Below are 27,596 nucleotides of genomic sequence, written 5' to 3'. Positions count from 1 at the left end.
GTCATCTTATCACCTCACTTTGATAACACTTTGTCACAAAGAGGGAACAGTGAAAATCCTATTTTAACAAATCTTGTTCATATGTTGACGAGTGTATCATGTATAAACGTTAGCTTGTGTGTAATATGTAAATATGTATGCTAAAACACAACATAAGTGAGAAGAGAATGAAACCATCAACAAACGTTCAGTGCTTGTCAAGGATTAGTCCGCCAGGCCCCGCCCCTTTCTAATGACACAGGACTTCAGCTAAATAAACCTGCCGCTATAACTTTGGCTCTTGTCTCAAGAGTCCTCCCTCTGTCACTATCTCTATACCGTTGGTTCCCAAACCAGGATACTAGAATACTATTACTACCTTGACACATCTCCTTGAGACTTTCTTCCTTGATATGGATCTAAAGGGGTTTTGCCTGAGTGAAAACGTCAATTTTCTCAGCCAGCACAACCAGTAAGAGTCATTGAGATTGATGTTTTTTTGTTGCCATTCCTATCATAGATACGTTTTTATTGGTCATTCATCTGATTGCCATCATTTGTGTGCTGTTCATTTGTGTTTGTTTTAATTAAAGCATCAGATAAGGCTTAATTTAGTTTTTTTGTTATTATGTGTCTGTAGAATAATTGCAAAAGTTGATTTCCTCCATTGGGAACACGAATAGAGGTGGTGGTCCTTGAGGTGGCAGACAATCCTGGGGTCTGCATGCCACACTGTTATTGTAGCAGCTCACAGAATCCACAATGGGGTATTATTTCAGTGAGATTATATTTTTGTCATGATCATTTCAATTGTGCCATCAGCCTGTTGGTCTCCTCAAACACCGACGACGCCCCGTCACCAGATGATACATGTAACAAGACGGATCCCCCCAGCCCTACCTTCGCCCTGGACAGCACCACGCCATTCAGTCCAAGCTCGGACAGCAGTGGATACAGTTTATTTTCACAGGGTCACTCGATGGACCCGGAATCCCCGAGTTCGAGCAGCAGCGGCAGCGTTGTCAGCGCAGCACCGGACACTAGCGGCGCAGCTAAGTTTTGGTCGGAGCGCAGTTTGGCGCTCTCGGCGCACGTTGACTCCATCCTCAAATGTGACTACCTATCGTCTCTGCGCCCTGGACCTAAAAGGCTGTGCCTAGTTTGCGGCGACTTTGCATCAGGATATCACTACGGAGTAGCGTCGTGTGAGGCATGCAAGGCTTTCTTCAAGAGGACAATTCAAGGTAAACAAAAGTGTATACGTTTTTGCAAAAAAACGGATAGAACATCAAATCAAGCCGTCTGTGATGGTGTGTGTTGCGTGCACTGTGTGCGAGCGTGCACGTGTGATACATTTAGGACATGACGAAGTTCTTGGCTAGATTTTAATTAATAAAATAATCAATAATCTATTAGAGGGGGAAGCGCAAATGAGGCTGATTGCGGCATACACAGATTTCCAATAGTTCTGTCAGCCGCAGACTCAGCTATGGGATTGATTTTTGTGTGAAGACTCAATGTGCTCCATATTGGTTGATGGCCCCAGAAATGATTTATTGTCCCCCACGATGAAATCTGTGGATCTGTCTCCGTCCGTTCGTACGTTCGTCACACGCGACAGGCCTATCTCAGACAGCACTGGTCCGATTTTGACGAAACTTGGGTGAATGATGCGTCTTGCCATAGATATCTGATTTCTTAATAGAATCCGAAATATTGGATTTTTGCTCTCTGAAACTAGAGAGGATTATTCTCTGCTCAAGTGTTCCAAAATAACTGACGCATGATATTGATCTAGTGACGCCTGATGCATTAATGACTGATTTTCAACAATATTTTACTATGTGCCTAATTTCAAGTATGCTTACAGTTTAATGAAAATGACTTTATATCTAATTATTTTATTCTCATATATCAAAAGTGGATGTTCATAATGCCTTCTTTTAGCAATAGTGGCCGTCAAAGTGTGAACATGCAGATAAACGTGTTATTGTGCCTAAAACACCACACACCACATTTACATTTCTTGTGAAAGGCAATCTGAAGAGGTGCCAATCTCCTGTTGAAAATTCTCCTGTTAAATCTCCTGTTAAAAAATAATCTCAGAGCCTCTTGGGACAGGGGGGGGTTTAGGGGGAAGCTCATTGATTGAGGGCCCTTGGCCCCTAGATCACCCCCAGATCCAGACCCGCTTGTCTGGGTATAGATGGGTGGGAGAAATTAGTCAATACTCTATTAAAACCCTTTTTGTCTTGTGTGAGGCCAAACGTTATAACACTTGTGGTGGGAGTTAGGCTCAGTGTGAAATAACCAATCAATATCTGTATTTTGTCTGGGCTTCTATTGATTGCTGTGTGAAAGCTCAGGGTGCCAGCGAACACAGAGGCAATTGACTTTTTTCATGGTGCCACAGACAGTGAAACTCAGTTAACCACCAGATGGCAAGGGTCAGCCATGGTGGCACACCCCCTAAACACACACTTTGTTTTACAGCATGACAATTTCACCTTTAGGCTGAATGAAAAGTTAAGCATCAATAATGCACTGTAAAAAAGATACTGTAAAATGCAGTATCACCTTTTGGATGACATTATTGCGACATTGGCCTTGCTGACTGGTAACCTCAAGTATCCAGGGGGTGTAAACAGAGCTGTGCTTTCTGTGTTTCCAGGTAACATTGACTACAGCTGCCCTGTGATGAACGAGTGTGAGATCACCAAGCGTCGGAGGAAGTCGTGCCAAGCGTGCCGCTTCCAGAAGTGCCTGCGTGCCGGCATGATGAAGGAAGGTGAGACTTGATGACCAACTCATCTCAATGGAATCACTTGGCTCAATAAATGGACATGCTTAAGCGTACAGGCCCACAGAGCACGTACAGCCTGAAGTAGAGTTTCAAATTACTCAACCTCTTTTTGTATTTGTATTTATTAAGGATCCCAATTAGCTGCTGCCAAGGCAGCAGATACTGTACTCTTCCTGGGGTCCAGCAACATTAAGGCTGTTATATCAAATGTAAAATATTACATGACGTTACATTTCCCTCAGGCCACTACTCAACTACCACATATCTACAATACAAAACCCATGTGTATGTGTGTGTAGAGTACGTGTCTTATCATGTGTAGTGTGTAGTGTGTGTGTGTGTGTGTGTGTGTGTGTGTGTGTGTGTGTGTGTGTGTGTGTGTGTGTGTGTGTGTGTGTGTGTGTGTGTGTGTGTGTGTGTGTGTGTGTGTGTGTGTGTGTGTGTGTGTGTGTGTGTGTGTGTGTGTGTGTGTGTGTGTGTGTGTGTGTGTGTGTGTGTGTGTGTGTGTGTGTGTGTGTGTGTGTGTGTGTGTGTGTGTGTGTGTGTGTGCCTCTCTCTGCACAGTCCCCGCTGTTCCATAAGGTGTATTTGTATTTGCATCAGTTACCTGATGTGGAATAGAGGTCCATGTGGCCATGGCTCTATCTATTATCACTGTGCACCTTCCCTTGTCTGTTCTTGACTTGGGGATTGAGGATCAATCAATGAGGAAACATGATGATCACTGATAATCGTGTTTGTGTCACTACAGGTGTTCGCATGGACCGAGTCAGAGGAGGACGTCAGAAGTACAAGAGAAGGGGGGACTCTGGCCTCTCTCTTTATACGAAGGCCCCAGACACACACCCTGTCAAGTCCAACGGTGTGTACCCTCTGTCGTGCAACACTCACACACTCCAATAAGAGCCGTGTCAGTCACAAACGGGAGTACATAAGAGTACATTACTAATATATGTTTGACCTCTTTCAGGAAACAAAGTGATCTCCCAGCTTCTCTTGACAGAGCCAGCACCCCTGTGTGCCACGCCTGACAACTCAACCAATGATGACAACCTTAAAGCCCTGCTGACGCTGTGTGACCTCCTAAACAGGGAACTCCTGGTCATGATTGGCTGGGCAAAGCATATCCCAGGTACCCACTTCTGTTGTTCTTGTATGTCTTGTTAAATAAGCATGAGTCCCTTAAATAAAGGTTAAATAAAAAATACTATGCAATGCCATTTTACACTGGTACAAATGGACAAGGTAAACGTTTTAAACTGTGAGAACCTATGGAGTGTTACGTTTCCATATTTGCCCTTCCAGGCTTCTCTGCCCTTTCATTGGTGGACCAGATGGCCCTGCTGCAGAGTGGTTGGATGGAGACACTGGTCTTGTCAGTGGTGTTTCAGTCTCTGGGCTATGGGGAGGAGCTGGTGTTTGCTGGGAACCTGCGTCTGGACCAGGCCCAGTGCAGAGCGGCAGGACTCTCTGACCTCTACACCGCCCTGAGACAGCTGACCACCAAGTACCAGCAGATGAACCTGAGCCAAGAGGAGGTGGTCACTCTCAAGGCTATGGCCCTCGCCAACTCCGGTACTAACTACATGGCATGCACTGGATATCTGTTATCAGTAGTTTGGTGTTGTCAGTTGTGACAGAGCAGACTCAAGAGACGTACACTACCAGTCAAAAGTTTTAGAACATCTACTCATTCAAGGGTTTTTCGTTATTTGTAATATTTTCTACATTGTAGAATAATAGTGATGACATCAAAACTATGAAATAACACATATGGAATCATGTAGTAACCAAAAAAGTGTTAAACAAATCAAAATATATTTTATATTGCCCTGATGACAGCTTTGCACACTCTTGGCATTCTCTCAACCCGCTTCACCTGGAATGCTTTTCCAACCTTCTTGAAGGAGTTCCCACATATGCTGAGCACTTGTTGGCTACTTTTCCTTCACTCTGCGGTCCAACTCATCCCAAACCAATTAGGTTGAGTTTGTGGGATTCCAAGACTCCCCCAAAATCTATTTTAATTCCAGGTTGTAAGGCAACAAAATAAGAAAAATGCCAAGGGGGTGAATACTTTTGCAAGCCACTGTACAATCCCTCTTAGAAAGCATTATAAGTGTGGCTGAACTACCAAAAATATATGCTACTATCTAACCTGCCTGGCTACTGTGTACAATAATTAATTGTGTTAAATTCAGCTTTAAATCTACTACACCATCCTCAGGCAGTCCGACATACAGCCACTCCTTCAGGACTGTGGGGAGAGTTAGGGCTCTATTCAATCCGTATCGTGGAAGTTCATCGTTGCAGCGTGATTGAAATGTAAAGGTAATGTTCCCGCGTTAGCGGAGACTGTATTCACGGTATGCGCTGCATATGTCGGCTCAATTACCTTCACATTTCTATCACACAATCTTTAACGCTTCGGCGATATGGACTGAATAAAGCCCCTAAAGTGTGATCCACAGTGCCTTTCCCTCGGGGTGTGTCCTTGAACACACTTTTTCTCCAGGTTCAGTGTCCCCTAGCAGGGCAAGCCTGTTAAATGATGGTCAATGACTTGAAAAGCCGCTAGCTGTCAGGGAATAAATGAGTGGCTAGCCCCCCATATTGGCAAACGTCCCTCACGGGTCCCGTATTTTAGCAACGACATTCTCACAGCATTACCCAAGTCAGTATCAGCCCTCCACTTAAATTCCAATTTTTAACTACTATTAATACATTTGATATGACTAACGTTGTATTTTGTTTGTTAGGGGTCATTCTGTGAACTCATGTTATACTACATACTTTTGTGGCGACAACTATCGATGCATTTTAGTTGAATAATAGTTATTCAATTACTTCTGTATAAACTGGCACTCTTCAGATCCCCATGACAGAGAGAGGGGAGGTCTAGGTCTCTGCCAAATCTGTTCTCCAACACCCACTTCTCTCACCCCTCCCCTCCCCGCTGTTGTTCCCCAGACCCCAGCAAGTGAAAACTGATCAATATCCGACAGTGAGAAGGCTGCTTCTGCCCTCAGCCCTAATCAATAAATCCATCTGCCCCGCAAATTATCACAGGAATTCAGAAATCCATTTGGCGAGTCTGGCTGCGTTAGCCAGACACACCGGGGCAGTCACACCGCCTGAGGTGGCTAGAAGGATCAGAGGGGGGAGCATTTGTTTTTACATTTACAGTCCTTTCAGGAAAAATGGGGGTTGGCCGCATGCAACTTAACCTTGGCCCGTCCATTAGCCCTCGATGGAGAAACAAATGAGGTGGACAATGGGATCTGACATGCTGTCATGCCAAAACACACCCAAACACCCACAGGCCTCGCTTGACCTTGTCTCTCCCCGCTCAGATGCAGAGAACCTGGAGAATGCGGAGGCAGTGCAGCGGTTCCAGGACGGACTCCATGAGGCCCTGCAGGAGTACGAGAGCTCCCAGCACACAGCAGAGCTCCACCGGGCAGGCAAGCTTCTCATGACCCTTCCCCTGCTCCGGCAGACTGCCAACCGCGCCGTGGACACCTTCTGTAGACTCCACCTGGAGGGCCGCGTGCCCATGCACAAACTCTTCCTGGAGATGCTGGACGCCAAAATATGACTGTTCTACTACACCTAACCTCCCATTGGCCCCCACAAACGTTAACCAGGTGCCCCATTGTTGAGGGGTCAGAAGTTCAGGGCTTGGTGGTTCGCAGTTTTATGACAAGCCATGGTGTCATGGAACAAGACTGACTTATAAGTCAAGGGCTCTATTCAATCCGTGTCGCAGAAGTTCAACGCTAAAGTGTGATTGAAATTTAAAGGCAATGTTCCCGCATTAGCGGCGACTGCATTCACTGTAAACTTCGTGCAATCTATAACGCTTCAGCGATAAAGACTGAATGGTCCCAAGTATAGCATATTTTTGAGGTACTTTTTCAGAGGAGAGTATGTAGAAATGTTTTCTTATATCATGGCGATTTTCGAGCCATGATATTCAGTCAATATGAAAGGACGTTACTCATGTGAAAACATAATAGCACTACAGTTATTGACAATGCTTTCTGGTAGCTAGCGACCACATAGCCAAATGCCTCCAAGCAGTTAGCCAGGCTGAACCAAACTATTAGTACTGCTATCATTACAAACAGCACATTCTTCTGACTTCCCTGCCTTACCATACTGTACTAAGAAGGTGCGACGCCATTTTGTATTTTATTTATGTATTTATTTATTACATGATCGCTGTACAAAGACATGAACTGCTTTCATACTAGCACGTATGCTTTTGAATAAAATGATTTTGGAACTAAATGCGTTTATAGAGTGTGACAGACATTGCAGTGTGAACATTGCGTTTCATGTTGAGCCAAAAAGTAGGCTCACTGTAATTAGTTAGTTGTATTCGATTAATGAAGACCAGATTAGAAAATTACAGCCATAAAAGCTAGATATGTGACTAACTGGAGGGTACTGTATATGAAATGCACTCAGCATCCTTGGGTAACATTTTACTGCTGATAAAGCAATCCCACTTTTGCCAAAATTATTACTATTATTGTTAGTTAATGGACAGACATATATACTTTGTACAGAGACATAACATTGAATGTTGTACATTTCCATTCAATATGGTTTCTTTTTTTTTTTATAGTCAGAAAATAGGATCTAAATGAAATGTACAAAAACATGGGATATAATGACTACCTTTGGTTTCGTACAATTCCTAACCCATTGGGGAAGATAGAAAAACACAGGTACGTGAGGCACTGGGTCGATCTGGAAGACGACTTGAAAAAGAATGGTCAGTCGGTCAGATGTAACGAAACATGAACGATAAAAGTTACCATTGATCTATAGATTCTCCATCGTTTCCTCTTCAACAGTCACCACTGTTGATACTGCGTGTACAGTAGGCTTGTTGATTCATTTGAGCCAACAGTAGTGCAAAACAAGAAGACTGAAAGAAATCTGTAGAGGATATCAGAAAAGTTTAGAAGGTGTGGGCCTATACATCACTTCAGCCTGCAAGCCCGTGATGGTGGAACCCAGTGTTGGGTAAAGACTACTACAGGTCTTTACATTTCTCTTAAAGGGCAACTTCACCACTTTTCAACCAAATCATCAAAAGTTTAACCATTTTAAAAACAGTGATTTTCAAACACTGAGGTTCACCGTGGGGAGCAAGGAAATACTCTCCCTTGGGCTAGAGACTCGTTGCAGGTTTTGAAAATCGCAGTTTTTTCCCTTTAATCCTACACTGTGATGTCAGAGCATTTTTTAAATATTTTTAACCATAGACACATACGTAGACTCTGGTTTGGTGCTGAAGAATGAGGTTGAAAAATTCCCTTTTAATTCAAATATCCACAAAATTCCTGCCACCTGACAGGTGTATCAATAAGCTGATTAAACAGCATGATCATTACACAGGTGCACCTTGTGCTGGGGAATAGAAAAGGCCACTTTACAATGTGCAGATGTGTCACAACACAATGCCACAGATGTCTCAAATTTTAACGGAGCGTGCAATCGGCATGCTGACAGCAGGAACGTCCACCAGAGAATTGAACGCTCATTTCTCTACCAGAGGTGAGCATTTTCTCACTGAAATCGGTTACAATGCCGAACTGCAGTCAGGTCAAGACCCTGGTGAGGACGAAGAGCACACAGATGAGCTTCCCTGAGACGGTTGATAGTTTGTGCGGAAATGTTATTATTTGGTTGTGCAAATCCAGTTTCATCAGCTGTCCGGGTGGCTGGTCCCAGACAATCCCGCAGTTGAAGGACCAAGATGTGGAGGCATGGTTACACGTTGTGAGGCCAGTTGGATGTACTGCCAAATTCTCTGAAACGACGTTGGAGGCGGCTTATGGTTTGCACAGCCAAATAATTACATTTCCGCGTAAACTATCAGAAACCGACTAATGGAAGCTCATCTGCGTGCTCATCATCCTCACCAGGGTCTTGACCTGACTGCAGTTTGGCATCGTAACCGACTTCAGTGAGAAAATGCTCACCTTTGATGACCACTGGAACTATGGAGAAGTGTGCTCTTCACAGATTAATCACAGTCTCAACTATGGCAGACAGCATATATGGTGTCGTGTGGGCTAGTAGTTTGCTGATGTCAACGTTGTGAACAGAGTGCCCCATGGTGGAGGTGGGGTTATGGTATGGGCAGGCAGAAGCTACAGACAACGAACACAACTGCATTTTATCGATGGCAATTTGAATGCACAGTGGGAGGAGCTATAGGAGGACAGGCTCATTGTAATGGCTCAAATGGAATGAATAGAAATGAGTCAAACATGTGTTTCCATATATTTGATACGGTTCTATTTATTCCATTCCAGCCATTACAATGAGCCTGTCTTTCTCCCACCAGCCTACACTGATGCAACACGATACAGTGACGAGAACCTGAGGCCCATTGTCGTGCTATCCTGACATCTCATGTTTCAGCGTGATAATACACAGCCTCACGTCGCAAGGATCTGTACACAATTCCTGGAAGCTGAAAATGTCCCAGTTCTTCTATGGCCTGCATACTCACCAGACATGTCACTCATTGAGCATGTTTGGGATGCTCTGGATCGATGTGTACGACAGCGTGTTCCAGTTCCTGCCAATCTGCTGGTACTTGGTGGTCAGCTGTCTCAGGGCGGTGTAGAGGTCAGAGAGTCCGGCCGCTCTGCACTGGGCCTGGTCCAGACGCAGTTTCCCAGCAAACACCAGCTCCTCCCCACAGCCATTGAAGAGTGGGACAACATTCCACAGGCCACAATCAACAGCCTGATCAACTATGCGAAGTTGTGCTGCGCAAGAAAAATGTTGGTCACACCAGATACTGACTGGTTTTCTGATCCACAACCCTACCTTTCTTTTAAGGTATCTGTGACCAACAGATGCATATCTGTATTCCCAGTCATGTAAAATCTATAGATTAGGGCCTAATGAATTTATTTTAAATGACTGATTTCCTTATATGAACTGTAACTCAGTAAAATCTCTGAAATTGTTACATGTAACATTAATATTTTTGTTCAGCGTAATTTAATAAAATGCACTGCTCTACCAAATGCAACAGAACACATTCATACATGGCTGGAGTTATACTTTGCATCACCAATACATTGACCATTTGGATACATTGTATACGAATCTTGCCTACGTCACAGCTGGCCTTTTTGAAAACAGAGGAATGACATTTGATATGGATCCTTGATGCTAAACAAGGAAAAGTCCATAAATATTACAATAGGTGCCGTCACTAAACGGCACATGCTCAGGAACACAAAACGCATCCTTTGTTAGTCCACTCACTCATACATCACAGAGCCAGTCAGAAGCTGGTCTCATTCATAGGGGGTTTAGGACTGGTGGGGGGCACAGGGAGGAGCTCTCTGGGGTGGCTGCTGCAGTCTCAGGGGGCAGGGCTTCTGTAGTAGGGGAGGTGTCAGCTCGACGAGGTAACACGGGGGTCTGGGAGCGGGTTGGACTAACGATTGTAGAAGGGACAGGGCTGGGTGAGGTGGGCTGTGGCCGACGCAGTGATGAAGATAAAGAGGCGGGAGAGGCTGCAGGGGGGATGGAGAAAGAGGCGGGGGTCCGTAGGCCCAGTCTAGCCTCCAACTCTGAGCATGCGGCCAGGCTGCGCCGCGTGCCCACCTCAGCCCCTCCTGCAGAGTCCGAGACCTTGGCAAGCTCCTGACAACGTTCCACGAAGCTGCCCCTGCGCAGAGACCCCATGCCACCGTCCCGGTCTCTGTCCTGGAGGGCGGTGCGGCTGGGCCGGGGGCTGCCACTGCTGCCGAGGGAAGCCTGGCTCAGACCCAGTTGGTGGGGCTGGAGGCCCAACCCCACCATGGAGAGATTCATATCCCGGGGTTTGGTGAGGGGCACCGGAGGAGCCTGACGGGGCAGGCTACCAGAGAAGGGACCCGAGTTGCTCACACCTCCTCTGGTCCCGCGCTCCCTGGAGCTCTCACTCAGCTGGGACTGCAAACTGCAGAGAGAGAGAAGATAAACATGAAATAATATGATCAGTGGCATGTAGATGAAAAAAAAATCTACCAGCCCACAGATTTTCTTTTACCAGCCAAAATTATTTTTACAACAAAAGAAACATGCTTTGTAATGTATTAGTAAGAACTAATGTGGTATATTGCTCAATTTCATTTCATTTTTTATTTTAACCAAAATATCAGATGAGACAAACTGTTCAGCTGCCCCTCTAAGGGTGGAAGGCTACCGTGGTAACCGAGGCTACCGTGGGCTACTGGAGTCATGTCACGTGTGTCTGTAAGTTTTGGGATGTGACTAGTAGGACAGAGCGTCGACAGCGTCTCTTCACTATCAGTTGAAGCAGCAGATTTTAGCTAACACTGAAAAACAACTGCGCTTGTGAAAACAACAATGTGAACACGAGGACAAAGGCTCACTTTGCTAACTTGAGCAAATTAGACCACCCTTTATGCTTGTGCCAGCACCTCCAAGAATGAATCTATCAGCGATTCACTCACAGTGCGTGAAGCTGTTGCTGCGTGAGGTGGAATGTAGGATTCCTATTTCTTTGTGCGATTGGCAGCCATGAAACTAAACAGCAGAAATACTGTACTCGCACACACATGCTCATACTTGACTATTTTTTTATTCACAAACGCAAATGTAATTCTCACATTGTAGAGCCATGCCAACTGACCACCCCCCAACATGGCTGGTGAAGTAGACGTTCTTATCCGCCAATACCTAAATCCACCCGCATTTGGTGGGTGGCGGGTGTTCATTTTATGCCCTGAATATGTAATCTTGCAAAAAGGGAGAGCATCAGTGAGTTAACATATGAAGCTGTATGGGGACATGTAGCAGGTGCCAATGGTGGCTGGTGTACCTGGAGGTGGAGGCTCGGGGGGTGGAGGAGTGGGTGAAGGAGGCAGCGGGACTCATGTCGGGCGTACGGGTCAGAGCCAGGTCACACTGGTCCAACAGCTCCAGGAGCTCCTCCTCTGTGGGGCCGCCCAGCGCTGAGGGACAACCAGACAGAGAACCCAATGTCTATGACACATCACTTAACAAAAAGCAACAACAACAAAAAAGTAAACACAAAAAGCCACGCGGGTCGTCTTTACCCCTGATGTCCACTTTCCCTGCGATCTCCATGGCGGTGGTCAGGTCCCACATCTGAATGCTACCGTTGGCGTGGCCACTGAAGAGGTAGCGGCGGGGACGGGAGCCGATGCGGCTGGACCCCTCGCACTCGTGCACCATGAAGGAGGTGATGGAGGTGCCGTCCACAGAGCGCACCTCGCACACCCTCTTCCCGTTGGACGAGAGGCGCACGTAGAGTCTGTCTGTGTCGGGGACGACCCTCTGGATAAACACCTGCTGGTCGTCTCGCTCGCCATACGGACCTGTTAGAGAGGAGCGACGCTCGGTACGGACCATTGCAGTCCTTTCCCCATTTGCATCTCTGAAATGTTCACTTCTTATGTAACATTTAAAACCAGTGTCCACTTTTGACACCTGTCTGCTCACCTATCTCAGTGCCGGCAGCACAGCCCCCGTGGCCGTCGATGTCCTCCAGGGAGAGGATCTTGAAGGAGGTGAGGGGGGTGGAGCCTGGCTGGGTGGAGATCATGCCCCTGAAGCGAGTCACCGTCCAGGTCCGCACGTGGTTGTTGTCTGCACACACTGACAACACGACACAAAAGGGTTAGGCCAAACATCTGCATGACGGGCCCATCTTGCTGCTTTGTCAGCAGCGTCAATGTTTAACGTAATTGCTGTGTCAGCCGACATCCAAACATCAATCGATCGATCCTAATGAGAAATGTAGCTAAATTAATGAATGTGCTTCATTAGCGGAGACGGTAGAAAACGCCGAAAAATGAACAATCACCCCTAGAAGGTGGAGGCTCCCGGCCAACCATTCTCACCTGATATGAGGTGTTTCTCAGAGAGCATGATCTTGGTGACGGGGCTGCGGTGGACTGAGAAGGTCTGGAAGAGCTGGGGCCCAGAGCCCACGGTCTCCGGGTGCTGCACTATGACCCGCACCGTGCCCGAGCTGGTCCCGTAGGCGATCTCGATCCAGTTGCCGCTGTCGCCTGATGACACATTGGGGACTTTTATCCCATACACCATTTTAGCCTCAACGCATGCTGTGTGATGTACCGTGCATATCAAGAAATGGAAGTGGATAGTCAGCCGACAGACCCAAAAAGGTTAAGGTGAGGCATTAGGATCGAAATTGATTGAAGTTAGGGTTCATGTTAGGGAAGTGAGGTTAGGTTAAAGATCAGTGGAAAGAGTTAGCGAAATGCCACCAGGAATCATTCAAAATCTGCCAGCTGCCTATACAATTATAATGCCTATAAAATGACCATTGCTGACCATAAATGGCAAACAAGTTTTTCAGAAAATGATTGTTTAGCACCATGCATCTATTAAGATTGAATTTCCAATAACCACGATTGACTAATTGATACTTGTTAATCCTTTAAAATATATATAAAAAAATAAAACGCAGGAAAAGCTATTAATTTCAGTGAAGTTCAAAATCGAAAACAGGCAGACATACTTGTTTTGGGCGTGAGGTAGACACTGAGAGCAGTGATGGCGTCCTCCGTGGGGTCGCGGTACAACTCTGTCACTAGGAGGTCATTGTCCTTCATCCTCAACGGAAACTTCTGAACATCTGTTGCCAAGATCGCGTCAATGAGAGGTCTATACTTTACAAGTGTATTCATATACTACAAACAACTTGTGACTGCATTCTTCTATACGGAAAAACTATTTGAATAGTTTTCCATTATTGCGTCATAGGTAGAAAAGATGACTTCCCTTACCTATATAATATATGGACCCATTGTTACAGCCTAGAATTAGGAAGGATCCGGCAGTATCATAGCTATTAATGGGAACCACATCTTGATTCTGAGAACGGAAAGACAAAAGGAAAACATGAACAACTGATGTACAATACACATATAATATAACGCATTTAGCCAACGCAACATTTTACACATGGATGGCCCCGGGAATCGAACCCACAATCCTGGCGTTGCAAGGACCACATACATTATTACTACACATAATGTGATGTGTTCTGGTAACGTGACATTCTTACAGAATGTTTGGACACAACTTCACCTGCCAATGTTTGGTCACCGCATTCCATACTCCCACTTTCCCTGTGTGACTGGTGGCAATCAGCTGGTTCGCCACGAAGAAGAGAGCCTCCACGGGGACATTCAGACTGAACACACCTGGAGGGAAGCAGGTACAACGGAGACCTATTAGCACGGCCCTTACATAAACACCCACAACTACCTAGAAAAGTGGTCTCTTAAAATACTAAAGTCAACAAACAAAACTTTACTTTTAGAGTTGCGAGTTCATCCGTTTGCAGACTGACCTATCTCGTTGCCGTTGCCGTCGGGACAGATAGTCCAGAGGATGATCTCTGTGCCCGAGGCCACGGCCACCATCTTGTCGTTGTCTCCCAGGGAGCCGCCTATCACCTTGGCGTTGAGCGCCACCCCGTCAATCACCCAGTCCAGGCGGGGGCTGGTGAACACCTGCTGCCAGCCTGTAGACTCCTTCACTCTGATGGACGAGGACGGCGCCGTTTAACACCCTCGACTGTCCTTACCCCCCCCAAAAAAATGACTGATTCATATGACACTGTGATATCGTACACAGAAGTCCCGTGTTCTTACCGGTAACAAACAACAAACTGGGCATAAGCCACAGCGATCCAGTTGTGGTGGCCACAGATGATGCGGACCATGCCTGGGTCTGCAAGCTGAGCTGTGTCGGAAGGGAAAGAGGAACAGGCGTGGAGGAATGTGAACCCTCCTTTTTGATATTCCCTTAACAAAGAAAATGGCTCCAGGTTAGAGCGTTTACTTTTCAATACAGGGACCACCAACGGTTCACTCTAAACCCTAGCTGTCTCCGTGCACAGACCTGCACCTTGAGACGATCTGCGTCGGTTTGCACCGACTCCCCACACATCCAACCCCTTACACATAAACAACACAGTCCTTTTTTTTGGAGCCACACTCGCTCGGCGCCAGCCCCGCCCCATATCCGACATCAGGACAGATTTTTCTCTGCAACCCGACCCACCCACATAGAATTATTAAGAGAGCTGATCCTTGACTCGATCAATTTATTTGATTGTTTTTATAACTCCAGAGCAATCGACAATTAGGCCATTCCCCGTTCCCTGCATGAATGAGTTTGTCTGCATCTCTATTCAACATTTGGATAAAATGAAACCATGCCATGAATTAAGAATGATAGTCCTATCTTCTTATTTTCAAAGCAACACTTGACAACTCAAATTGCTTTGAAAAAGAGACTTCCAATTCCCAAATTAAAGCCTATAGCCAACATAACAAAATACCCTGACATTTAATATGGGTTAGATAACCAACTAGTTTAATTGAAACTTAAATAAACATTTCCCAGAATTGAATAGGCTATAGGCTGCGAAAATTGCTTGTATTCATTTAGTAGGCTATTGGCTACTCAAACTTTTACCAGCTGCAGATTTAAAATTTATATGGCCTGCATACGGTCTAAATGAACAATAGCCTGAATTAATGTAGCCTAGTAATTAACTCCTTCGTTCCAAAAATACTGAATCTTAGGAGTAGATTCCTACAGGAAGATGGGTTTTCTTTTTACTAAATGGCTTGGTAAGTCACGGTATTTAACCAACTTTAAAGTGATTTTTTTAAGAGAGTGGTGTGTGTGCGCAGGCAGCTCGAAATTATTTGATTGACAGCTGTCGAGTGATGGACGTTAGTCCCGCTTCAGAAGCGGCATTCCTTTACAGACAAGTAAAATACCCATTCAGCGGTGCTTCGAAAACTATCTCCAGAGAACGTTTCGTGTCGGCATTTAAAAAGTCGTAGTGTACCCAGACAAACAAACATGCCGTAGCCGAGGCGCTTTCAAGTGTATATGACTGCGGTAGATAAAACTACATTGCCCAGCTCTAGCGGTGATAAATACGTAACAGGACCATTATTCTGCATTGTGAATTGACGTGGAATTTTATCATTTTTTTCTTACCGTTTTAACGGGGAAAAAATGTTTTTTTAAAAAGGCAGTTTAAACATTAAGCGATAGAATGCATGTGACAAATGGAATCTACCTCTTCTATTACTTGTTGTTTTTTTACTTGACTCTCATTGTTATTATTGATATTGGTTGTACTGCACTGTCGAGGGAACTACCACATAAGCATTTTGCTGCACATTTTCAACATCAAATTTGACAAGTCACACACATATTTACACAGATGTTATTGCGGCGTGTAGCAAAATGCTCGTAAAAATGTGCGTGTTAAATGAGTATGTTGAATGTGCATGTTAAATGAGTATGTTGAATGTGCATGTTAAATGAGTATGTTAAATGTGCATGTTAAATGAGTATGTTGAATGTGCATGTTAAATGAGTATGTTAAATGGGCATGTTGAATGTGTATGTGAGTCCGAGGCCTTACCACCACTTATCCTCTCCTCCACCGTTGCTTTACCCAGTATGCCCGCGTTGCCCAGGTTGGGTGGCATAGTGTTGCTGCGTCTCACTGGAGCGCTCTCCATGGGCAAGGCACGCCCACCCATATACTGAGGCCCCGCCACACTATGACGGTTCCGCCGCTTCGCCGGGTACACTGGTCCAGAGGAGGAGATGATCAGGAAATCAAACCGAACACACACACTTTGCCTGCCCTTGAAGTGAAGTCAAATCTAGAGTAGATCAGCCTACCTGGAGGTGGGAGATAGCCATTGAAGAGCACGTTTCCACAGGAGGATCGGTCCAGCTCGTCACAAAGCTGCAGCTTACGCACTGAGGAAGAGAAAAAAAAGTAACCAAGGTGGAGACACTGACACACCCACACAAAGAAAGAAAGACAGCCTCTCATTCACAGCTGTATTTGACTAGCCGCTGGCCATGTTCTTACCCAATGGCGTGATTCCATAGAACTCCGCTTCATGCATGAGCAGGTGCACATTTATGGACCTAAAAAGAAAAAGGTTAAGAAATCTAACTTGGGAAAACAACTTACCATCACGGCTGAATATATATTTGACTTATTAAACGTAAACGAATGTAACCAGAGGAATCAGCACCTGGGAAACAACTCTTTGGTGCGCAGGAAGCTCAGTATGGGAGTAAAGAGAGATGGGTCCCGATCTATGAAGATCTGTGGGAGATACAGTTCAGCAGTACATTACAAATGTGTTATATGTAGGCCTAAGTGGTTGCCACTATCCAATAGTTTTATATATACACATAGTCCATCTATCACAACTTACCGCTCCAGTTTCATCCTTCAAGGTTGAGATCCTCCCACTTAGAAGACTGGCAGAGACAACACAACTCACTAGTTAGCGTCACTTAGTAAGGTCTACAGCAAATGACCATATGCCATTACTATGTCCAGGTAATGAATGAGTTGGAGTGAGTCATTATGAAGACACCTGTGAGACTTTAATAAAGGCATTGGCCTATGTTTCAAAATAAATAGCTACCTACCTTGAGAAAAAGGAGTCTGGGACCCATGCCAATGTCTGTTTGGAGGTGCTGAACCTGAAACAACACGATCACTCAAATGAGCATAGTTTGATCATGTTCAAGACCATTAAGAAGTTAGCAAGCGAACATTACCTTAGCTAGCTAGAGTTGCACGTTCTAGCCGCACTGTGAAGTCAGTGGCTAACGTTACTGTCAGAGAGATCGTTAAGCTGGAAAAATATTGAACTATGAATAGTTAGTTTGCTAACTTAGGACAATGTTACATGCTGGCAACCTAGATAGCTAGCTAGCCAGCCAGCAACTTTTAGATAGCTAACGTTAGTTAGCATCCACCCACCAACAATAGCTTGCTGGCGGTAATTTAGCTAGCTATTCAAAGTAATCCCAGTCCTCACCTTTTTCCTCCAACGTTTAAATGGATAATGTCTCCGGTCCTTGCCATATTAGCCATATTTTAAAATGTGGGAATGTTCATGCATTGCCCACAAAGTAAATAATTGAGTTAATCCATCACAATAAGTATTTAGACAAAGACAACGTTAGCCACATAATTGTTTCTGCTGCAAGTTCCTGAAAGCAGAACCTCTTACTGTGGTGTCTGACAGTCGAGAACAACCAAATTGTCATCGCCACGGCGCCACCAGGTGTTCTGGAGTGCAAAGTACAGGCGCAGTTTACCCAATCACTGTTTTTACAGCATATTTATTTTTTATTTAACTAGGCAAGTCAGTTAAGAACAAATTCTTATTTACAATGATGGCCTCGGAAACAGTGGGTTAATTGCCTTGTTCGGGGGCAGAACAACAGATGTTTACCTTGTCAGCTCAGGGATTTGATCTAGCAACCTTTTGGTTGCTGGCGCAAAGCTCAAACCACTTGGCTACCTGCCGCCCAGTAGGCTACCTGCCGCCCAGTAGGCTACCTGCCGCCCAGTAGGCTACCTGCCGCCCAGTAGGCTACCTGCCGCCCAGTAGGCTACCTGCCGCCCAGTAGGCTACCTGCCGCCCAGTAGGCTACAATCAACGTTTGACATAATGCATATGATCTGGTCAGTATATACACTACATGACCAAAAGTATGTGGACACCTGCTCGTCGAACATCTCATTCCAAAAGCATGGGCATTAATATGGAGTTGGTCCCTCCTTTGCTGCTATAACAGCCTCCACTCTTCTGGTAAGGCTTTCCACTAAATGTCGGAACATTTCTGTGGGGACTTGCTTCCATTCAGCCACAAGAGCACTAGTGGAGGTAGGGCACTGATCTGGGCAATTAGGCCTGGCTCGCAGTCTGCGTTCCAATTGATATCAAAGGTGTTCGATGGGGTTGAGGTCAGGACTCTGTGCAGGCCAGTCAATTTCTTCCACACCGACAAACCATTTCTGTATGCACCTCACTTCGTGCATGGGGGCATTGTTATGCTGAAACAGCAAAGGGCCTTCCTCAAACTGTTGACACAAAGCTGGAAGTACAGAATCAACTAGAATGTCATTGTAAGCTGTAGCGTTAATATTTCCCTTCACTGGAATTAAGGGGCCTAGCCCGAACCATGAAAAAGAGTCCCAGAACATTATTCCTCATCCACCAAACTTTACAGTTGGCACTATGCATTCAGACAAGTAGCATTCTCCTGGCATCCGCTAAACCCAGATTTTTCATTTGGACTGCCAGGTGGTGGTGTGTAATTCATCACTCCAGAGAACGTGTTTCCATTCCTCCAGAGTTCAATGGCGGTAAGCTTTACACCACTCCAGCCGATGTTTGGCATTGCGAATGGGGATCTTAGGCTTGTGTGCGGCTACTCAGCCATGGAAACCCATTTCATGAAGCTCCTGACGAACAGTTCTTGTGCTGACGTTGGAACTTGGCAGTGAGTGTTGCAACCGAGGACAGACAATTTTTACGCGGTTCAGCACTCGGCATTCCCATTCTGGGAGCTTGTGTGGCCTACCACTTCGTGGCTCCAGTGTTGCTCCTAAATATTTACATTTCACAATAATAGCACTTACAGTTGACAGGGGCATCTCTAGCAGGGCAGACATTTGACGAACTGACTTGTTGGTGCCAGGTTGAAAGTCAACGAGCTCTTCAGTAAGGCCCTTCGACTGCCAATGTTTGTCTATGGAGATTGTATGGCTGTGTGCTCAATTTTATACACCTGTCAGGAATGGGTGGGGCTGAAATAGCAAAATCCACAAATTTGAAGGGGTGTCCACATATATATGGTGTATCTACTCAGGGTGGAGGTGACAGTGACATAACATACAGGAAGTAAAAACAGAAAGTTCCCCTCACAACTGGGCTCCAAGCAACTAGGCACATTGGTTTACAGGCATGCGGAACATTATCACAATGAATCAAAGCATTATTCATTCAATACATGTAAAACTGCGTAAACAGATCAAATGTTTCAAGGTCTGTAGTTGTTAGCTTCAATAATATTATGTGGACTTGCTGCTATTTTGTCCCTGGCTGTAATAGCAGTGACATATTAATGTATGTTTTTATGCATGAGCAGTGTTAATACTAAAACACTTATCAAATACAGTAAATTAACCGAACTGCTTTGCTTTATCTTGGCCAGGTCGTTGTAAATGAGAACTTGTTCTCAACTTGCCTACCTGGTTAGATAAAGGTGAAATACATTTAAAAATTAAATTAAAAAATATATTTAAAAAATACTTTACACCTTTTTCTAATTATGTAAAGAAGAGTGAATGTAACTAGAATTCGTATTGGTCCAACATGGTCCTTTGGCCTGCATATATTTGTAGAGCCAATTGAACTGCAGACGTTGGCATTGAACTGCACATGCAAACAAAATTAACAACACAGTGAGTTTCTTTTTCTTCAATATCACAATTTGTATTTATCATTTCAAAGAAACAACTGTACACAGTCAATGGTTTTAAGTTGGATCTGTTTTATACATTATTATTCATTCATTCACCTTTTCCATGTACGTAAGTGTGTCACCCCATTATTGTACAGTGATTGTATAGCGACGGGATGAGACTTCAAAACATGCAGCGCAGTATCATAATAGCGACTATGTAATTCATGCAACTTCTGTGTCCTGATATTGTGATGTTTTCCATTGATGTTGTCATTTTTTCCTATTCACAGCAAAAAAAAAACTAACGTAATTCTTTCTTTACAAAAAATACATTAAGCAATTACATATTGTACAGGTCATCAAGCTGTTGAAATTTGCAAAACATCCATTCAGTAGTTCCCTAAAAACAGTGGTGCTCTAGGGTCAAAGGTCAGGAAATGAACAGTAGGTGTTGAGCATTGACTTAGTTAAACAACTAGCAATAGAACATCCTGGATGAAAACAGCAACGAAATCATTATTCCCTGAAATGAAAAAAAGAACGTATTCTAGAAAATACGGATTTGAGTTTATAACGGCATTAGACTATTGATTTGTAACGGTTGCGGTGTGAATGCTTTCATGAAGGAAGCACTCCAGGACTTAACGCACATCACACATTACAGATGCCCAGTTACGCAATGTTCTAACATAACTGAAACATCATGACTGCACAGCTAATACAGAAGCATTGTATCAATAATGAGATTCCTCTCACAAGTCTCCCTGTGACACGCTAATGCTTGTGTGCATCAACTGCAGGTTATAAAATTGTGCTTTCTAGTCATTAACAACATCCAGCTGGTTTGTAATTTGAAAGTCTATAAGCTCAAATTGCCCTCTGTGCGACAGAAAAGTACAGGATAACATGGATCGGGCCCTTGGCCATGACAACAGACGGGTTGGCCAACATTTGGAAAAATGACTACTGGTCATTTATCCAGATAGCTACTGAATGAAACCTTAGCATGAATAATTGTATAGGCATGTTTGGCTTTAGGATGTGATCGTACTTCATGCTCTGTAGCTGGAAGTCCAGCTGTTAGTAAAGTGTAACAAGCAAGACAAGAGAAACAGCCATATGAAATCTCATATCACGGTTGAACATGATACGCTCACACTTTTCAGGCTGGTGTTCTCCATGTTCATTCATGAAAATAATTCAAACCTCATTCTCCTGTAATCCAATAAACACATTTCCCTCTAGGACCCTGAAGCACCACTGCTCTTCAAGCAATAGCACTGTGCAATGGGGGAGCGTTTTAGTGCAAAGGAAAAGTTGCATATAAATTCTCGTTTCGCATCAACAATGAGTTCCTGGCCACCTCCCGAGGCCACCATAATACTTGGACCGCATACCATCTGTTTAGAGTGAGACTATGGCATACAAATAGGAGATCTGTGACAGGAGTACACAGAGAACGCAATGGTAAGCAACATTTCCAAACAAAGTTACCATTCGGAGACATCCAAATTAGTGTTTCAGACAGTTACGTACATCAATTTGAGACCAACTCGTTTTTATTGAGCATATTGTTTTTGGAATGAGACCATCCTCCATACGAGCTGCCCAGGCAAGATTAGAGTAGACTTAACAACAGATAGTAGTGAATACTGCACAGTGAAACTCCTGAATGCAAGAATTCAGCAGACTAGCAGTTTATTGCTAGAATCCTCCCCACTACACTATGCTAATTGTACTGTATGCCACGCAGTCTCAAAATTCACCACAGAATCTCATAGATGTCCACAGTGCCCTATCTGAGTGTGTCCTATGTCATGTATTGTACTGTATTTCACATTCCGTGTGATAGTTATGTTCATTCAAAAATAAGTTCTGCTGATCCTTGCCTTGTTGTGTCCAACAAGCGTTATGGATTGCACTGATTTGGCATTCAACGCCTATATAGATGCATAAAATGTGTTTTAAAAAAACAAGGTAGAAAAAGCTACTCGGGAAAGAGCTCATGATATTTGCACTGTACTATCTCGTCGCAGTCACTCCTCACTTCTGTACAAATCTCTGATGTAAGTAACAGGCAAAGGATTTGTCCACTAGCTTCCATAATGTAAGACTTCCCGTTACCAAATATGGCTTTGCAGTGCTAAGACAAACAGACAATTTTATTGTATGATGCATGGAGAGGAACAAAGTGAACATCGTTGCTGATAGCTACATACTGTGAGAGGAACAAGAGATTTATCCCAAGCAAGACATGCATGTGATTCAATCATCCAGAAGCTTTTGTTTACATCCATCTGACATCGACTTGCACTCCTGAGGCCTTGGAGTGACCAATCGGCACCGTATTACTTCTGTGTGGCCCCTGAACTTAGATCCTTGCTGTGTCCTCATCAACTCCTGTGGTTAGTTGAGCTGTTAGAAGCCTGGCCTGTGGAACGGCAGTGCCTGGAAGACTGAGGGAGAACTGAGGACGCAGATGTGAACAAAAAAACCTGAGCTATGAAAACCCTGGGAGTGGTGAGCAGCTGAACAGACACACACACACACACACACACACACACACACACACACACACACACACACACACACACACACACACACACACACACACACACACACACACAACTTAATTTCTCTTTGACTGTCTATAAAAAGCATTGTGATATTTTCTGAATGGACAAAAATAATGTTGACTGGGTATGTGGAGTGCGATTACCACCATCTGATAGTCTTTGAGAAGAAAGGGGGAGGATTTGGTCTTGTGAGATGGCTTCCAGTCCTATCCCTCTGGTGCTGGGTGGCTATGGCTGCTGGGTCCCTGGGGGCCTCTCGGGGGCCCCAGATGAAGGCATAGCTGAGTATGGCCGTGGGGGCCAGCCTAGCCTCCGGGTAAAGGTTCCAGGTCATCCATTCAAAAGCCAGAACAAGCTTTGTGAAGACTGTTGTTACCTGCCTCTTCTCTTTCTCCTGGCTCAATGTTGAATTGTACAAATTCAATTTGGATGAGTTTGATGATATTACAGTTTTGTACTGAAGAAAGTCAAAGTGAGAAAAGAGAGTCCAGAAAAGAATGATGGCAGAGTGAACGAGCAGAAATATAAAAAAGGAAACAGAAAATAATTGTTCTCCAAAAAGAGGCCAGTTGTGTCAAACATTTAGGCATATTTCATTCTCTTTTGTTTGGGAGTATACAATTGGATGTTCATAGACATACAATACATAAATAGACAGACAAGAGTTACATACAGATACAGCTCATCTCTTACAAAAAAATAAAACGTAAAACGTTAGGAGCTACTTTTTCATACTACCAGTGACAACCCTCTTGTTACATGAGTGTCCATCTCTCTCACATTGCTGCCCTGACGAGGAGGATCTGCTTTCTGCAGTGCACCGGTGTCACCACTAGAGGACAGAGGTGGAACGAGCCAGGCAATAAGTGTTAGTGACCAGGTCTGACACCCTCAGAGCAACAGAGATAAAGAGAGAGGGCAACGAGGAGGGGCACACTGATATTCGTGCTTCAAATCCCTCATGTCAGTTCACCAGGGTGATTTTCCTGTCTTTTTCGACACTAAACAGAACTATCGCAGACAGATGAGAGGAAAGGGTTGGGTCTTGACTGGGAGTCTTTTATACCCCTCTCCCTTTCCCCCACCGCACAACATCAAACTCATTTCTTCTTGCTGGACTTTTCTGAACGCTTGGTATCCGATTTGGTCTCACCCTTATCCGACCTCTCAGAGCGCTCGGCTCTCTCCGGCCTTTCCCCCCTGTCAGACTTGTTATCGGCCTTGCTGCCGTCGCGGCGCGTGCCCTCGTCCGTGGATGAGGTAGTAGGCTGGGGCTGACCCCATTTGGCAATCTCCTCATGCTCTGCGATGCTCTTGTTGATGTTGGTGGTCCAGGCCTTTAGATCATCCTGTGACTCGGAGAGAGAAAGGGAGATGAGAGAGAGCATGGGACAGGACGAATGATAAAGAACAAGAAAGGGAAAGAGAGAGGGTGAGAGACAGAGAGAAAGTTATTTGGCACACGGACAAACATTGCAGAATCACATTGTTGTTATATGACTGTGTTTCCATGAAAGAGCAGTCAACTTTTGAACGCCTTTTACCTCATCCTTTGCGTGGAACAGAAATTCACTTCCGTCTTTCGTTCTGAAACAGAAGGACAGAGAAGTTGAGGGTAACACACAAAATGGCTATCTGTACGGTAGACAAGACAAGCAGCATGACCCTGATTGACAGACTGCCTAAAAGGCAGAGTACTAACTTAAGAGTAAAGACGTTTTTCTTCTTCTTGTATCCAAGGGTGACGTCGCAGTGGCAGTGGCCGAGGTTGAGCATGGGCTCGTTGTTGTAAGGTGTGGCGGTGTTCTTAGCGTCCTTATAGAAGCCTATCTCTCCTTTGTTCAGCACACAGTACAGGTTGACCCAGGATCTGCTGTAGGGGCGGGAGGGGGGGGGAAACGGGGCGCGTTCAGCAAAAACCAACCACAGGTTTAATGCCACCTAACCTCACTCACCTGGGGGAGTTCAAGATGACTGGCCGGAGTGGTCCGAGGGGGAACACACTGCCGAACAAACAATGAACCGCCGACCGTAGCGTGCATAGGTGCATACACGTGGCTTACCTTTGTGGAGAGGTAGGAAGAACAGCCAGCAGCAAGGAGCAACAGGAGAGAGGGAAAAAAAACAGAGAGTTTGGTTAAATGACAGTATTGGTATTAGTGAACATTCATCTCACCTCTTAAGATGATTGAGTGTAACAAACAAAAAGCTAGGCTTTACCTTGGCATGTACATAGCATTACATGTACATCAGAAACATTCATCCAATTGGTGAGTGAGCAGTGGGTCTCATTTGTGGGATGAGTCTGTTGCGTTGCGTGTCAGCCATGACCTCCAGGGGGCAGTGCAGCAGCGAGAGGCGGACGGTTCAGTCTCCGGGGGCCAGAGACCCGTGGTAGGCCACCAAGCATGGCCGACTGAACGAAACGTCTCTCGGGGAGGAAGCGGAGTGATGTGTGGGTCTCTGCAGGGACCTGTGCGTGTAGCATGGCTATGGCTGCATATCGTACTGGCTATGGGCCAGAACCAGCACCAGGTTCGACCTTAGGCCCAGCAACAACATCCATCAACCAGACCGCTCTCCGTCAGGGGCCGTGTTGGTTTAGGCACCATGCATGTGGCAAGCAGTGGAATGGCTGGTGGCTATCTCTTGGTTGAACTCTCATTCTGATACACTTCTGATCAGAGGCTAAACAGAGATCTGAAGTTTCAATAAAATGCTAGAAGAGCATATGTTAAAGCAAATGGCTATTTTCAAATAGGATGCTAGAACATATGTCAACCCAGAATTCTATTTTCAATAGGTTACAAGAGCATATGTCAACTCGGGTCGTAAGCTCAATAGGAATGTCTGAACATACAGTATGTCAGACCAGTGCTAAAGCTCCAATAGGATGAGCATATGTCGACCGAGACCTAAGGCACCAATCAGATGCTGGAACATATGTTAATGCCAGTGACATGCAACCAATTGAACATTTCGTAGGTAAAGTCAGTTGTTTTGTTAGCTTAGCATGCTCATAAGATCATGCCTGGTTGTTTTTTCAGACCCCCCCCCCCCCCGTCAGGAACCTGGATGCCCACCTGTTAGAGCTCTTCCTCATGGTCTCGATGTCCAGCTTGCGGAAGAGGAAGCCCTCGTGGTGGGCTGTGTGGCTGGGAGGCTGGGGGACCGAAGGGCTCACGCCCTGAGCCACCCCTGGCTCCGGCGCCGAGCGCGACCGCCGGGTGGTGGCCTCTCCTGCAGATGGGTCCTTGGGCCGGGGTCTCCGCCGGGGCTTAGGACGATCCCTTGCTCGCGGCCGGTCTGGACGTCCGGAAGACTTCTCTGGCACGCCGTTCGGCACTTTAGAGACCCCTCGTGCCTGAGGGGAGAAGAGAGAAGGCAGAGCTTAGACTATAAATACAATATATAGCCGTTAAACACTCATTAACAGTATTTATGTATAGATAACTGTGGAATAAAGGCGGCATAACTGGTGAACAGAAGACTCACCGTTGCTGCCTCTCTCTCTTTTAGCTGCTCCACTATATCAAACAAGGTCTGGCCACCTGACTTTTTCTCCCTGTAATCAGCCAAGACAAAAAGTGATACACCTTTCTGCAAACAGCACTTAATGACACTAAGGCGCAATGTAGTACTCACGTAGAACGTCTGTCTGACTGCTCCTTGGCTGTGTCGTGTTCACTGGACTCCTGTCTTTCTGTCCGGTGGCGGTCTTTCCTCCGGCCCTCGTGTCCGTGGCCCTCCTGCTCGCTGGACGTCTGCCTTTCCAGCTTCCTCTCTTTGCGCTCGGCCCGTTCCCGCCACACCTCCTGGGGCAGCTCATCCCGCCGCGCCTGGATCATCAGCGCCTCACTAGAGTGCTGGCGCTCCAGCCTGGCTTCCCTGTGACTGTCCCTACTGTCCCTACTGTCTCTGTCCCTGTCTCTCTGCTGGGGCTCCGACCGGCTGCTCCCCGCCCGGTGGTCTCTGCTGCTGGGCTCGCTGTTCAGCCTCTCCCTTCCCATCACCTCCCTCCCCATCTCCTGGAGCACCACCTCGGCCATCACCGGCATCACGGGCGCTGGCTCCATTAACACAATATCTCTCTCCCTCTCTCTCTGCTCCCTCTCTCGCACCTCCTTCTCTCTCGCCTTCTCCAGCCTACAGGCCACCAGCATGGGCGTCACCATGTCGTCCATGTGTTTGATCTTAGGCTGCCGGAGGTACTGCGAGGCTTTCACCTCCACTGCGGCGGCTGCCCCAGTCACCAAGCTTGCAGCTATCCCTTTGGCCTCGACCGCGGGGGTGACCAATCCTGCTGCCAACCCTCTGGCTTCAGAGGTGGCAGTCCCAAATCCTGCTGCCACCCCTCGGACCTCCATGGCGGCGGTGGTCCCTAAATTTGTTGCCTCCACAGCAGCTGTTCCCAGCCTGGCTGCCACCCCGACTACACCCCCAGCCACTCCCCCATCACTGGGATGGCCCGGGCCTCCAGACTGCTGCGGTAGCCACTGGAGCCGTTCATGATGGGGGTGTAGTTGGCTACGGTGGAGCCCAGGCGGCGGGCCACGGAAGAGGGCGAGGGTTCCTGGGGGGGCCTTTCGGCTCTGGGCTCGGCCTGCTCGTAATGGATCCGTCTCATCAGGGGGGAGCCCTGGCTCCGGGCAGGGGACGTCTCCTGGGGGTCCAGGAACACCTTACGACCCAGCAGGGGGGTGGGAGGGAGCTTACTCTGCTCTGCTTTCATCTTCTCCACCTGGAACCAAATCGAGGTTAACTAAACATCAGCACTTCATTGTAGAATCTCCTCTACAACAAAATTAAGCATAACGTAAACACGAAGCCATTTGACAAGTCACTTCAAACAATCTGTGCTCTAC

General features: G+C 45.9%; 4 protein-coding genes across 7 annotated transcripts in view; 1 reads left to right on the top strand and 3 right to left on the bottom strand.

The window, feature by feature from the left end:
- Positions 1-84: 84 nt before the first annotated feature.
- On the top strand, positions 85-7,121 carry LOC115137046 (estrogen-related receptor gamma-like). The gene is made up of 7 exons (XM_029673059.2): positions 85-451; positions 802-1,223; positions 2,651-2,767; positions 3,534-3,644; positions 3,753-3,914; positions 4,088-4,357; positions 6,136-7,121. Exons 1-7 carry the CDS (start codon positions 393-395, stop codon positions 6,378-6,380), a joined length of 1,386 nt encoding a protein of 461 aa, XP_029528919.1. The 5' UTR covers positions 85-392; the 3' UTR covers positions 6,381-7,121.
- Positions 7,122-8,095: 974 nt separating this feature from the next.
- LOC115137045 (SH3KBP1-binding protein 1) lies at positions 8,096-17,923 on the bottom strand. Of its 2 annotated transcripts, none has more exons than XM_029673057.2 (17): positions 17,716-17,923; positions 17,321-17,374; positions 17,101-17,146; positions 16,915-16,988; positions 16,746-16,804; positions 16,550-16,630; positions 16,284-16,454; positions 14,485-14,575; positions 14,181-14,371; positions 13,916-14,031; positions 13,612-13,699; positions 13,344-13,460; positions 12,700-12,888; positions 12,299-12,454; positions 11,893-12,174; positions 11,655-11,787; positions 8,096-10,769 (listed from the first exon to the last, which is right to left on the bottom strand). In XM_029673057.2, the coding sequence occupies exons 1-17, from the start codon at positions 17,769-17,771 to the stop codon at positions 10,124-10,126; spliced, it is 2,550 nt and encodes an 849-aa protein (XP_029528917.2). In that variant the 5' UTR covers positions 17,772-17,923; the 3' UTR covers positions 8,096-10,123. The 2 variants fall into 2 exon arrangements, with proteins under 2 accessions (XP_029528917.2, XP_029528918.2); XM_029673058.2 differs by having other exon boundaries at positions 12,700-12,870; positions 17,716-17,922.
- Positions 17,924-20,222: 2,299 nt separating this feature from the next.
- On the bottom strand, positions 20,223-27,098 carry LOC115137043 (spectrin beta chain, non-erythrocytic 4). Its single transcript, XM_065024081.1, has 6 exons — positions 26,377-27,098; positions 26,227-26,296; positions 25,815-26,095; positions 24,434-24,604; positions 24,276-24,318; positions 20,223-24,080 (listed from the first exon to the last, which is right to left on the bottom strand). Exons 1-6 carry the CDS (start codon positions 27,096-27,098, stop codon positions 23,832-23,834), a joined length of 1,536 nt encoding a protein of 511 aa, XP_064880153.1. The 3' UTR covers positions 20,223-23,831.
- Positions 27,082-27,596, bottom strand: part of LOC135559511 (spectrin beta chain, non-erythrocytic 4-like) — a 50,379-nt gene continuing 49,864 nt past the window's right edge. For all 3 annotated transcript variants that reach the window (XM_065024620.1, XM_065024621.1, XM_029673053.2), the window contains exon 29: positions 27,082-27,472. In XM_065024620.1, the coding sequence (XP_064880692.1) occupies positions 27,164-27,472 (309 nt within the window). In that variant the 3' untranslated portion in view covers positions 27,082-27,163. The remainder of the gene's footprint in view (positions 27,473-27,596) is intronic.

This window comes from Oncorhynchus nerka, linkage group LG11 (assembly GCF_034236695.1).
Source record: "Oncorhynchus nerka isolate Pitt River linkage group LG11, Oner_Uvic_2.0, whole genome shotgun sequence".
Lineage (NCBI taxonomy): Eukaryota > Metazoa > Chordata > Actinopteri > Salmoniformes > Salmonidae > Oncorhynchus > Oncorhynchus nerka.
Note: the sequence above shows the minus strand (reverse complement) of the source record. Positions and strands in the feature narration are given on the sequence as shown.